The sequence below is a fragment of the Falco punctatus genome, assembly GCF_963210335.1.
Source record: "Falco punctatus genome assembly, chromosome: 13".
NCBI lineage: Eukaryota > Metazoa > Chordata > Aves > Falconiformes > Falconidae > Falco > Falco punctatus.
In genome coordinates, this window is record NC_137593.1 from 24,389,669 (window position 1) to 24,404,599 (window position 14,931).

The 14,931-nt window shown below is 40.9% G+C and overlaps 1 protein-coding gene across 1 annotated transcript in view; it reads right to left on the minus strand.

Annotated features, from left to right (window-relative positions):
• Positions 1–6,668: 6,668 nt before the first annotated feature.
• Positions 6,669–14,931, minus strand: part of LOC308072599 (uncharacterized protein) — a 108,070-nt gene continuing 99,807 nt past the window's right edge. The window contains exon 6 of the mRNA XM_080409687.1: positions 6,669–14,683. Within this exon, the coding sequence (XP_080265813.1) occupies positions 14,525–14,683 (159 nt within the window). The 3' untranslated portion in view covers positions 6,669–14,524. The remainder of the gene's footprint in view (positions 14,684–14,931) is intronic.

Genomic DNA, 14,931 nt, shown 5'->3' on the forward strand with positions numbered 1-14,931 from the left:
ATTCTGCTCTTTCACTCAGTAATGAACCTTTTGAGGTACAAATATCTGTCTGAGCTTAATAAGGACAACACAGATAACATAAGGGCAATACAAATAATACTGTCCAGCTGCACTGACTTCAGGGACTCTGTGTAGGGGTATCTGGCTATGAAATTCACATCTCTTTGATCTCTTAAAAGAGATTTGTATTTAATATATCCCTATTTCCTTTTGTTACCAAGACTGCAACGTGTATTACAATTTTAAATTTTACTCTCTAATCCTGTATAGGTCTTCTCAATATTGTCCTAATGGATGTTGCGTGCAGACTTCATTTTAACGTTAGATGAGCCTTTTTGCCCAGATCTACTGAACCATTCTTATTCTATATTGCACATGATTAGGTTTAAGCAAGATCTCTTCAAGTGAAAGGAGCTGAAACACACATTAAAGTGAGATACTGAGTAGGACAAAATCCAGAAAGTTCCTGTGTTCCTGAATTGGACTGTTCACATTAAACAGAAAGTAAGGTTTAGCTTTGGTTACAGTCAAAATTTCATAACTGGCATGGTGTTAAGGGGATTTCAGCCTTGTACTGAAAACTGGTAAGTCTACCCATTTTTTAAGTGGGAATTAATCGATACACCTGCTTTCCCCATGCCTCTGTGCATGGGGAAATTTAGGTCTGTAGAAACAAGACATTCCCTAAAACTTATCCTGCACAATGAGCATCACAATTGCTTAATGTTACAAGTAGCCAAAAGCACGAAAAATTTATTTTCATTTATAGCATTTCACAACTCACAGTGCTTCTATTACAAGAAGCAAGACATATGGCATGTGTGTTAATGAAAAGTGAAACATCTTACAGTCAATGTCATTATAGCTGTGACATGCATTAGTCAAAAAGAACATACTTTTTTCTTCCCATTGCCTCAGAAGTCTAGAATTATTCCCAATACTGACTTATCTTCTGGTTTCCACTGTCATTCTCTCAATAATTACATTTGAATTATTAAGCCATAAAAAAAGAAATACTGTCCAGGAGATTGTAATAAATAGAGAGAAGATAAACTCAAAAAAGTATCCTGCATTTAAAATAGAGAATACTCCTAAGTAAGAAAACCCTCCTAGACTAGAACAATTTTTCAAGTCGCTCTCCAAATTCATCACCATCCCCCCTTCCACCTCCAAACAGCACAATATGAAGCCTGCGTGCAGGAGGCTGGTGCACTGAATTCAGGAAAATAAATTAAAACTACTGCTGCATGGTAATATTTCCATGTATATTGCTTGAAGTGGACCTCCTTTTGCTGGTTATGAGGAATGTATTCCAAGTGCATGTGCAATTGCTTAAGTTCTTATTCAGTAAATAACCACAGTTGCTGCAGCTTTCAGAAAAGGCTGCTAGACACAGACCATGAAGCAGTATTTTTGTGTGGCTCCCGTGTCATTGAGATCAAACTGAGTCCTTAGAATAGACAAGTTTAGACGTTCCCGTTATTATCAACACTACAATGATTTCCCTCCATGAAAATCATGTAATACCCTTTCAAGGGAAGGGCACAATGAAAGAGAGGCCACTGATGCATTCATGAGGTACATAAAGTACTTCATTAAATAGCCAGTAACAACCACATTTTTGTTTGGGTGGGGTTTTTTTTCATTTCTGTGCAGAAAGTATTAATACTACCTTGCAAAATTATGCAGTTTGCACTTAATCATTTCAATTAATCTTCAGTAAATTGCCCAGTACTTTGTAATTATAATATTTGCAGATAATTTAGTGCCATCCTAAAAATCATTCGTTGCATAATATAAGCGATTAACATTTATTTGATTTTTTTTTTTGTTGCAGGGGGATATATAAATTATCCTCAGTGGCCTTTCTGTACACCTAATTATCACCTGTTTGAATTATTCTGCAGGCTATGGACATTTCATTTGAAAAATAAATGTGTTGCTAGTTTTGTGAACTCCTTGCAAATATATATTTGTAAAAATTACTTTTCAGGGGAATACAGAAACGTGTTTTCATATGTCTTCTATGTTTATGAGCTAGGCTAGGCTTTTACGCTATTACACGTAGAATAGGTACTGACATTTTTAATGCAGTTAAAATGGAAATAGTCAGATGGCTCCTTCCTATAATTAAGTACAGTATCGCAGATTTGTAGCCTGGTTTATTCAGTAATGAAAAAGGAAAGCAGTAAGACATCAAGAATATAGATCCTAGTGTAACTGTCACATTTGTATATATGCATAAAGAATTAAGAAGTGTCACTAATCAGAGACTATCGAAAGCATTGCTCTATGCTGCAGTGTCAAGGACGCTGTGTTAAAGTTGTGGAAATTCAACCAGATTACTTCAGTCTCATTGTAATTTTCTATTTAAATGCACAGTATATTGAGGAAGATAATTTGATCTTTTTGAAAAGATCTGGAAAAAAAACTTTCTAACAAGAATGCAAATATCAAATATTTACAACCTCCACACATACAAAATTGGGAAATCAAAAAATGACTTGAGACTTTTCTGTGGGTATGAAATGTTGCAGCAGACCTTCAGCTCCTATAAATCAGTATAGCTCCTTTGATTTCAGTTTAACTATGTAAATTTACCCCAGCATAGTATCTAGCCTGAGAACGTGAATTGCTTCCCATCTTTTTGCAGGTGCAGAAAATCAAGAGTAACTGCAGTGATTACAAAATTTGCATAACAGTTTTACATTGCCTGGGCCACTGATCAGATAGTATCTTCATGCCTGAAAAGAAAATCTGTAATACATGGGATGCCGTAAGTCTTAGTCTTCTGGCATTTTCCCTTTTCCAGGGGCATGGCAGGGGCCTTTTCCAGAAGCAGCTTGTATGATTTGGGGCTACAAGGAGATATTAATACTGCGAGTATCTCCTAGGGTAGAAAATCTTCCCCAGAGAAGGTTTACTGATACAGATCAGGCCTTGAGGCAGACCAGGTTTGATTTTTCTGTTTCATGTTAAAACATAGGATCTAGGTCTTAAACTGGCCTCAGAAAGTGAGACTTAGTGGGGAGAACTGATCGTGACTTTGATGTTTTTGGAGAAGCTTAAGCAGCAGAGAAGGCAAGCAGCAATATTCTGCTTCAGCTGAAGCTTGTACATCTTGCATTCAGTTTCAGACAAAATTACCTGTGAGTTTCCAGATTAGCAGTGACAAATTTGTGAGTTACTGTAGCCTGATGTTCTTCTGTGGAGAAGAAATGAAATTTCTTCCTAAGCAGAATCAAAAGGCCACTATTTTATATTATGCTAAATATCCAACTTGGAAGGAAACCAAAAAAGGATGTTAGGCCTCATGAAGGCATAGATTGCCTTGGGTGGGGATGTTCTTGGTGCGTGTAGTGATAATGGTGAGTCTGTCTGCTTGTCATGAAAGAGGATGTCCACCCGTATGCTCTTTTTGGGGCCCTGAGAAAAGCTACAATTTATGGCTCAAAGGTGACAAATCGTTTATAGGTGAAAGTTGTAGACAAGTCCACAAAGCAGTGAAGCAAGCAGTAAGACATTTGGTAGTGGTCTCGTTGAAAAATGAGAAAATTAGTTTAACTGACGTACTTGAGCTTTTGCATTAGGGATGGACAACTGAGTTGAAACCTACTCCCAAAAGACTGCAGTGCACATGGGAGCGGGCCAATGTAGCAGTAATACTATATGAAATGTTTATTGTATCCCACTTATTATATGAGGCAATATTAGAAGAAAAATGGAAGCCAGTACACTAAACCTTGCATAATACAACCACTTACTGTACTTTGGTATCAGGACTAATACAGTATGAATGTTTACAGTACACTGGGTTAGAAATTCTAGTAGAATATGTGCTTTGTCATTTAGCTTTTTAAATAATTAGTTTATGGCCTCCTAGTCTTTTTTAGTTCATTTTATTTTACAGGAATTAATAGGCCGCTTACATTTGTATTTTACGTTAGTTGCATCATGGGTATTTTAAGTTTCAAAATAGATTGGTTTTGCCCTAAGCTGTATTCAAACTCAAATAATTATTTCTGTTTCTCAAATACATGTTTTATTTGCAGTATATCTGCTTATATTTTTATTGAATAAATTTGTCAATTTTCTTCAGTTTGTTTTCAGCATTGACCATGATAAAGGCAATTTAAAAAAGCAGTCTGAAAACAATGTCTTAAAAGAAGAACAAGGATACTTTGAAAAGTCAAACAGTGTTTTGTAAAGGACAGTGAACTATGAATGGGAATAAAAATAAATAATCCACAGCAGGAAAATGTTGTCGTGTATTAGAATTTTTGTTATTTTTTTTCTGAATACTTTATGTCATCTTTGTTGTAAGTTACAAAGCTGATAAAATCTTAAATAAAAATATTTTCATTTGTTCAGATGATGCTTTGAATAAAGGATGCAGTCCTTGAGAACTCCTGAGGAACTCAATATTTTGGTAATAGTCTGGCAAAGAAAGTTTTGTTTCTTTAGCACATAACTACTTTCTTGGTCTTCTTTTCTTTCTTGCAATAAACACAGTGAGATGTAAAGGTGCCTACCTGCTCTTCTGAGAGCTCTTAATGTTATTGAAGAGACACAATACCTGCAGCGGTCTCCTGGGCAAATGCCAGCATACCTCCACACAACAGGTAGGACTGTTTCATCGGATTTCCACTCCTACATAAACAATCAGATCTGAGTTCTCCATTGTCCAAGGTCTTGCAATAACTGTGTGCCATATTAAAAGCCTTGCCCTTGCTTTTGATTAGAGCCACATTACTTTTTCTAGTAAAAGGAAACTCCCTGCTGTTAGCGTAGTGTTTTCATCACTTGTCAGTTATGAACTGTGCAGTTTCTCCTCTTTTGATGGGAAAAAAACCCTAATGTGGTATTTTTAATGTCAGTGGCTGATTATTGTGGTTGTACCTCTACCATTTCCTAAAGTGACCCAGCAGAGACCTTTGCTCTTACAAGCATTTGTTAAAGCTACTTCTCATGAGCTTCTCTTCACTGCTCTGTCAAAACAGCTGTTTTTTTCCTGCTTAAAAGTTGGTAGGAAAGACGTTAATTAGCTGGTTTATGTCTTTTATTTCCTGTTTTGGTACTATTTAGGAGCTCCTCTTGTAGTATTCCCAAATGGATTGAATGAAAACTATAGGACAGACCACTGAACCGCAAAAGTATCAAGAACAAAATGTTCCTTTCTTGTGTTTAATTGACTGTGTACCTGCTATCTACTTACCTGGTTTTTTTCTTTCTTATTTTGTTTTCTGGTTGCATGATTTCAGTATTGCCTCCTAAAGCATCCATGATTCCAGCTTTCCTCCACTCTTTCAAAATGCTTCCTATTTGAGGTCTGGGAATTACATACGGCTCATCTCACCATCTATGGAGAGTGCTTTTTGCTAATATATTCTTTTTTGACCCAGCTCCAAAGATAATAGCCAACAGCTCTTCTCTGCCGATGCTAGAGGAATGCTTGTTCTCTGAAGTGCTGCCTCATAAAAGCCTTTTAAGTTTAAGGATTTCACATTCATCCCCTAATTAAGCAGGTGTCTAAATCTGTGAAGCTGCTTCATTCTGAAATCCAACCTGCCTCCACTTCAAAGGATGTTGTTTCTTTTTGCAAATATGTTTTAAAAAGTGCCGCTGTGACGGTTCAGATTTGTAGGGTTATTTAAAGGCTTTGCCTCTCACCTGATTCAGTATTTATTTTCCAAAAATACACAGAATACATCGGATTTGATGAGCTGCCTCAAGGATGTTCCTTAATAGTGGTGCTGGAGTTCATATATTTGAAAATCTTTAATTGCATTCAGTAACTAGCCCTTCTGCTAGCTTAATGACAGAACTGGTTGCAACCGTTTATGATCCATTTGATGCTTCTTCCATCAGAAATCCAAACCTTTTCTCATGTTCATTGTTTGGTTTTGGTTTTAAGAAATATGTCAGTTTGCTCTAAAACATATCTAGAATTTCTCATACCCAAACTCTGGAAAAAAGAGTGGATTTAGCCTAGCTTGTCCCAGGGGTCCCAATATGGTGCAGCTCCAAATACAACCACTGCCTTGCCAGAATGATGGCTTGCCTTATGCTGTTGGGAGAGGCAGTGTGACTTCGGTGTAGGAAGTCTTCCTACACTTCAACTTTACATCTGAAAGTAAACAGTCTTTTTTTGGAAAGAATGCTTGTGAAATCATTATTACCTCAGGAACACATTAACTACCACCATCCTAAATGAGCAAACTGAAAATACTCCTGCTTGTATAAGAAAAAGACAGGTTTTATTGCATTTATTATGTCTTCAAGGAGATTCAGAGCTAACTTAGAAGAAGGAATTCCAAAAGCAACAGAAAACTATGTCCTACAGTCACAGATTACTGCTTTTCCATCTTGCATGTTTTCAAGAAAACAACATATGGATGGAAGGAGTTTGCCAGAGCAAGTGGGAGGAGATTACACCAGATGTGTGAGCCCTCTTCACTCACAGTGGCTACCTTGTATTTACTTATGGACTTTTGGCTCCACAGTCAGTGGTCCCAGCTAACACCTAGAACTTGAAAACCCCCACAGAGAAGACAGTAAACACATTCCTTATGGGGCTGCCTCCCATCATTCCACAGGCATTATTGTCTCATCCCTGGTTGGGGGGGAAGGGTGCGATGTGCCTCTCAGCTGCGGGGACCTACTTTTCAGGGTACATGCAGATGTTACAGATGCTCCACAGGGCATGAAAGAAGGGAGAAACCTTTACTCTGATCTTCCTCCACCCACCCTTCAGTTTCAGAGCTATCCTTTCAAAAAAAGGCCTTTTTTTCATATGACCTGTTATTTGTTGATTCAGGCAAGTGCTGGGGCAGCAGGAGGGTTCTGCCTTTATTGTATTGCAGAAATTGTTACGGTGTTTGTGCCCTCTGTTTTCTCAGCCAGAAGTGAGCAGACTTTTCTGGCTGCAAAATCAATATTTTTCATTACAGAGTAACTTGGTCTGCAGAACTAGCAAGTCCTAGTGGGTCTGAAACATGCATTTCCTCAGCTCTTTCAGGAACCAGAAACTGCTAAGAGCAGCAGTGGTTTTGCTTTTCCCTGGAAAGCATCCATGTTACCCACACACCTGGTATGCACTGCTATGTTTCTCACATGCATTCAGCTTGCGGTCACCACCTATCACTTGACTTTCCTTTCTCAGTTCCACCTTAAATTGGATGTAAAGTTCTTGAGACACATTTAGTGCATCAATTTCCTCAGGGTATTTCTTTAATTTAAGGAAAGGTACAGAGACTCCAATTAACCTCAGATGAAGAGACCCATAGTTCATTGTCTGTCTGGGAAAATGAACCTCAGGGAACGCTACTCTTACATTGCAAGTGCATGTCAGAACCACAATCAGAACTCATGTTTTTGGCTCCTACTCTGGCATGTAATCTATTAGAACAGTGTGAACAAACAAGTTCATTAACCTCCCAGAGCCTTAATTCTTTTTCCTTGCAAAGAAGAAATTATATTTACCATGGGTGAAATCTGAAAAAAAAATCAACACAAATTAAGAACATCAGCATGTGTTAGCTTACTACATAGTGGTAACTACCTTGCCCTTTTCTTATAGGCAGAACAAGAATTCTCAGAAGTAAATGCACCGGTAAATACTTACTTCCGAATGTTACTGATAAGATTATGTTCATACCCACAGGTATACAAGTACCCAAGAGTAGCAGCTTATTTTGTCTGAATAGAAAGTCAAAAGCACAAGACTGATCCTTGCACAGAGCAAAATAAGCTAATAGGAATGTGATTCCTCCTGGTTGATGCTGCCTGCTAACTCCCGACCACTCATCCTTGGGCCAGGCAGAACCTAGGAATGTGCTTTGTTCAGGCAGAAAGATGTAGCAACATGTGCAACGATAGCCAGACTCAAACCTGTATTGACTGGAAAACCTAGCTATCAGTGTGCTGCCTTGCTTTGTCCCGGTAAGCAGCTACATCCAAAACTGAGATGCTCCAAACTATTTTACTAATACTGGAGCAAAAGGTGGCCCCAGGATGATGCAGGGCACAGCTATAGAGTCATTTGCCCTTTGCCTTTCTTCCATGCTGGCAGCCAGGAGCCATGTCCAGCCCTCCAATTACTCAGTGCTCAGCTCTGCCCCAGAAATGAGGCTTGTCTTGCAAACGGACAGATCAGCAGGAGTCTTGCACTATTATCTATTTCTGTTTCCATATATAGAAGCCTTGCTGTGCAGAGACACCGTATGTATCAGCAAGTTTCTTCAGGTCCTTAAAGGTTTTATGAGAAAAGCTGGTTCATCTAACAGACTCCAAAGGGATGCTTCAGACAGCAAATTCAAAAGGGAAGAACATACTTCCTTGCCACTAAAAAAACAGGGATGTGTCTCCCAGTGAGAGGCCTTAAGACACACCTGAGCCTCCCGTTGCTTAGGCAGTTTTTGGTGTACAGTTCTGGGCACATCCCTTGTTCCCTGGACAGTAGAGGGCTGTGGATTCTCACAGCGTGTAAGACACGAGACAATAGCGCTTGCTGTTGCCATGTTATGTTTTGTTCTCCTGAAAAAGGACCCAGAAATAACTTGTGGCCATGATTTAAACAGCCAAAAGAGCAAACCACTATGGAACATTTCATACCAGCCAGCTGCAATGGATGCTCACCTGTGGATACCTAAGCTTGCAGTCCCCAGCATGTACAGGACTTGCTCTGGGGAAAAATAAAGAAGATTTCTGCTAGCGTTTCTGGAGAACCAGACTGCAACATGAGGCTGCAGAAAACTTAATCGTGTCTGAGTTACAGACTCTGGGTTAGATATAAGAGGGCTTAATTCATCCCTTATTGAGAACAAAGCAAGGCAGTGATTTAATATATGATTTTAAGGTGCTTCAGTTTAATGACAGTATAAGACGGTACTTTGTGTTGTCACATGAGTGAACTGTCAGTCCTCATTACTTGGGCAAATGTTCTTTTGAGAACTCCCAAACGACTTCATGGTACATGGAAATGAGTACATGTCTTTAATGGTTATCTTCAAAAATCAATAAGCATAAATTTCAGAAAGAAGGCAAATCAGTAAATGGAAAGAATCATAATTAAAGAGATGTAAAAAAATGGATATTTTTTTTTTTTTTTAAAAAAAGCTTTACTCAAGAGTTACCATCTTGTCCCTGAGAGAAGAGATAAGCATTACAATTCCTGAGAGGACTGGTGGCCTATCTCAGTCTAAAACAACCTATCCCAGAAAACAAAATACAAAAGATGAAGGATATGAGGGAAGTAAAAAAAAAAAAAAAAAAAAAAAAAAACCACACAAAACATAAACCCATAAAGAAGAATAATGGAATCCATTATGTATTAGGTAGATGAAATGTACTTTATTTAACTTTATGTTCTGAATTTGCTGTGACAGTGGATCTGGGATCTCCTAAATAAATATACATCCTTGTATCACATTGTGCAGTACATGTTCTGTTCAGAGTTTGCAACTTTTTCCTGAACCATTATGAGACCTCAATCTGGTTTTGATACACCTTTTGCTTTGTAAACATTTAAATTTCCATTTATCATATTGATAATGATAGCCATTTTGAATCATGCTCCTAGATCCAATCTGTCTTCCAGAAAATAATTCTTTTTATATTCTTGTATTCAAAGTTAGAATAACAGCAGGTACTCATTAACCTTTTGCATGCTATTTACTAATCATTATATCCTTATAATAGCCTCTCATTAAAATAATCACTTTAGGTCTTTTTTCAGTTCTCTGCTAAGAGGAGTTTCCTTCCTGTCTCTTATCAATATTTAGCACCTGCCTTTGAACTCTGGTATCTGCTCTACCTTTTCTTTTCCTTCCTAATGGAAGGTCTATAAATGAACAAAGTCATTCAGGAGGGAAAGCACTACCAACTTTAGATGGGAGTCCTCATCTGGACTCTTAAGCACAGTCCTAGAGTATATGCACAGCTACAGCAAGCGTAAGGCAAGTGAAATGCTCCTTCCACTAAGCAACAGAATAGAAGAGGTGGAGTTTCCTCCCCCCGCAGTTTCAAGCTCTTACTTAAATTCATCAACACCAAATTCTACATGTTGTTTGCACTGGCTTCATCCTCTCTATCTTGGAGGGGACTAGAAGAAAAAAAAAAAAAAAAAGAAGAGAAAGAGCAGCAGATCATAGTAACAAAAGAAAGCATCAAACTGCAGAAAATCATCTTTATTTGTTTGTCTGTCCTGGATATGGGGAAAAAGGTTTGGACTGAGTAAACTAAGCAAGTTATAAAATGTCATTCATGGAGCAAAATGGAGGTTATGCTCTGACACCACAGAAGAGTCACAGTTACAGTGCAAAAACATTCTCAGATCCCACTCCTGTTATTGCCACCTTATATTATTACACACAAAGGATAATTCACAACCTGTCAGGAAATTCATGATACTCAGAAAATATGAATTGAATTCTTTGTCTAAGTTATTGAAGAATAAATATTTTCTCTTCAGACAAATGGAGTACTGGGTTTGGACCTGTGTTAGGCTTCACCTTTTCTTTCTTACCCTCACTGATGTACAAATTATACAGAAGAACAAATTTATTACTCTGCTCAGAGGGAGCTGAGAGTACACTTAACTCATCAGCTGAGGTGGAAGCTAAAATTTTTCTTTAACCCATGTTTTATTGTATAAAGAACACCTGAAAATGACTGTGCTTTCACCAAAGACAGCTTATCCATGGGAAACTGAAAAGTGGCGCCTGTTGGAGCTTATGGCCTTTGTGGATGATGACTAATTGATCAATGAAAAAAACAGATTACACAGTCCTCCAGTTAATGAATAAGTGGGTTTTTTCCTGTCTGGGACCTAATGAGAGAAGGATCCCCAAGAGTCATCCACTAAGGAAGAAACGAGCAGTATATATAGTATAATGATGTGAATTCAATACCCACCCAATTTATTTTAAAATACATCTGTGCACATCCTTTGAAGATATCCTCTGGAAGAAATTCCTTTGTAATCTGTCATGTTCCACAGGGGTTGGCAAACATCTGTGTGTGCAGCGGGGGAGAAGATGAGGGGATTTATTTTATCAGGTTTTCTTTAGTGAGGTTTAACCTTCCTTAGAGTCCTTCAGCCTTGCTTCCTCTACTAATGGCTTCCCTCAGACACTTCCCTGTTTAAGCAGCCCCACTGTGTGCAAGCATCCACATTTGACATAGGTATTTAATTCAAGCGATTTATACATTATTCTAATGCTAGATAACTGTGTGCACTTCCATATTAAGGTAGATGCATGTACACAAACCCCTCTAATATTGCTTCTCATCTTTCTCCAGATGCACTAATGAGCAGTCATTGGCAACATGAAAACTAAATATTATCTATCTTTTGCTCCTTCAGCAATAAACCCTCTTGTTTGCTACTGAAAGGCACAGATAACCCTTGTAAAGAGGTCAAAAACCCCAGCAACTGTTGAGTTGATTTATTCCCAGATAGGAATCAAATCATTTATTTGGAAGTAACTTATTGGGCAGTTGCATCATGTGGCATTTTCTTTCTTCTGAGGAAAGAAAATAGGGGTTGATGAACACAGAGAGAAAGAAGATACACAAGACAGTGAGCAATGGCAAAAGGACTAGACAAAGTGAAGAACTAATACAGGGAAAAGGAAGGTTAGCTGAGGAAACAGGAGTGAAAAATGATAGTGGAAAAACACCTAGTAAACTGTCTGATTTCCAGGACTAGGCTTGCTGAACTCTTTTCACACAAATCTCACAAAAACATCAATAAAGACTGAAATAATTAAAATTAACTTAAATGCAGCCAGTGTACAGATCCTACTGATGCTTAACAGGAATACAGTTTAAGTCTGCTATATATATCTAAAACACATTTAAAGAGCTTGGCTGACCTTGGAACGGACTCCTGTAGACTTCTCATTTGACTAACTGTCAACTGGAGAAGGAAAAAGTTGTTTTTAATGACAGTTTGGGGCTCAAATATAGATTAGTAATAACAGACTGGCTTTGTACTACTCACCAAAAAGGTTGCCTGTCTCTAACGCACAGGTACCCGATTTGGACTTTACAAGGTAATTTCCTTGCAAAGCTGGACCTCTGTCATAACTACTGAAGTCAATACAATGGCAATGGAGAAGCAATTCAGTTAAAAGAAACTTGCATACACACGGGGCAATAGAAAAGCAAATACTGAAGAAATTAAGAGGTCACAGCAAAAGAGGAAAAATACATTTAACATTAAAAAACAAAGCAAAAGAAAATAAAGTAGGCAAGTTTCCCCTCCCACAGTATGGAAGAGATTTCAGGCCAAGTAATTTCCTTCTCTCCAGGAGTACTTCATGAAACTTTGATATTCATGGCTTCATGAAGTATTATGTTCTATAAATTAAAGGTATGCCAAAGGACAGGTGCACACCCTTTCAAGACACTGATGCAGTGCACATTTCAGGCTGGGTGCTTTTCCCCCGGGTTTGGGAAAGGAAGGCTTTCCCTCCCAAACTCTGACCCGGCCCACACCTGGAAGGGGAGGCCATGGTGAGCGCTGTTGCTGGATGGTGGCCAGCCCCAAGGGACAGGGGTGAGGACTGAGGACCTGGGGCCAGACACAGCCCAGGTACGTGGCCCCAGGGCCCTCTACCCCTCCTATGAGGAGCAGGGCAGGTGTCTTTGTGCTGCAGCCATATCCCCGCCTCAGGGAGGAGGATCATGGCTGCAAGTACAACTCTGCCACCCTAAAACACACCCTGCATGAGGCACCTGTGTCCATGACAGGAGGGTGGAGGGGGACACAGCCCTGGGTGCCATGCTTGTGGAGCGAAGCAGGGGAAGGCCTCAGGGCTGCCAGCCACCTAGAGCCCATCCCCTCACCTGCAGCTGCTTCCTGGCTAACTGGCGCTCATTGTGTAAGTGGCGGCTGCGCCCCTCGCCCTCCCTCAGGCACCGGGCGGCGGTCGGTGCCGGCGGGGGTGAGCGGAGCGGGCCTCGGGGCCTGCTGGCAGTGATGAGGGGCAGGCGCCAGCGAGGGCAGCGGGGAGGCTCTGCCTCGGGAGGTGGGGGAGTCGCTTCAAGCCGTGGCAGTGAGGGCAAATGGGGGAGAAGGTGGGGAGCCCGCCTCACCTCATCTCACCGCACCTTCCTCCCCAGGAGCCGCAGCCCGGAGCCCCCCGTACGCGCCGCGGGGACGCGGCCGCTCCAGCCTTGGCTTCCTGAGGGAGCGATGGCGCTGCCCCGGCCGGACAGCGAGAGGTGAGCGGGGGCGGGAAGGGGGCCGGCCCGGCTGAGCGGCCGAGGCACCCGCTCCCTCCCTGCGGGCTGAGGGAAGGGGCGGCGAGGGAGCGGCGCTGCGCCTGCCTGCGGCCGGGTCTCTGTGCACCCTCGGGGGTGGTTTGTTGTTGGCTGGTTTGGGTGTGAGTTGCTTCCCCCCCCCTTACAGCCACCGCCGGTTAGTGGATGTTTCGGTGTGGAGCAGGACAAGCCCCTTCCCTCCCCGCTGCCTCAGGCCAGCAGGTTTCCCTGCTCTGTCAGTCCCCGGGTGACCAGAGGTGTTTCCCTGCGCCGTTGTACGAGGCCGCAGTTGAACTTGGCACGTACTGTATGGTGCCCCTAGCTGAGCAGGGCTCAGAAATAGGAATATCGGGGTAACCTCGTTTCTTTGTGCTCACCTTGGCACATTAATCACCTCCCGCCGTGTGTGTCTCTGCTCTCCTCCACCCCCTGGTAACAGTCGCACACAAAATGGCGCAGGCTGCCTCGCCTCCAGCCGGGAGGAGGCCTTACCTGGCAGTTAAGCGGGAAGGATGTGTCTATTTTTTCTCCTGATTACTTAATTGCACTCTGCTGTTTCTTCTACTGGGAAACTATTGTACTTTTTTAAAAAAAATAATAATAACCATTGTGCTTGTTATGCTGTCCTGGAGGGCAAGGCAGTGAGCAGCAGAGAGGAGAGGCTGGCATGGGGAGTCCCACGGGGCTCCCGCCATCTTGTCCCACGGGGCTCCCGCCATCTTGTCCCACGGGTTTGCATTTGGCTCTGAGGTGTTATTAAGTGAAAGTGGCTCCTCCGTCCCATGGGCTATGAGTGTTTTCCCCTTCACTGTTCACCACAGACAAACTCATTACTTAAACATGAGTAAAACAGAAGCATGAATAAATGCAAATTACTGCGTTGTGTGTAGATGAGTTGTAAAAACCCTGTTGGCTGTGTGGTGTTCCAGCTCTAAACCTGGCACAAGGAAAATTCTCATGAATCAAAAGAGGCAATGCTAAATCTCTCATACCACATCATCTGTTTCCTAAGACCTTTGTCACCATTTGGTATCAGTACATACTGCTTTGAAATGAGAGACCCTCCGTGGTATGTGCTCTGCCTATTCACAGACAGTCCCTTCCCTAAAGACAATAAATCCCAAGTAATAGAAAGGAAGTAAAAGACAGATAAAGCAGCTTGTGCAAGGTCATGCAGAGGTCATGACAAAATAATTGGCTGTTTAAAAAAGAAAATATTCTGGCAACTCCAGTGTTTTCCACCTTGATTCACACATCACTGGCAATGATGACACAGCAGCATGTCCGCAGTGGATGTCAGTGATGTAGCATCTTCATCTAGATCTGGTGTCACAGGCTTGAAGAGCGCTCTGATGTAACTCAAATGATTTTTCAGAAATAGAAGTTTTAGGGAAGAACTACGTGTGCTGTGCATCTGTTAGAAAATGTGGAAGAAAAAAAAAGATGCTTATGGTTGTGTGTATCAGCATATTTTTAAACTAATGGTTAGAAAGTGGAAGAGAGTTGTGAGAGTGAAAGCCAATAGCAATGTACAAGCATGAAATATGCAAGGACGCTGTCAGTCGAGGCAGACACTTTTAAGAGACCTTAACGAAAGCTAGAGCTACATTATGGTAGTCCAGACAGTGAAAAAAAAAAAGGAACAACTAAATAAGAGTCTGT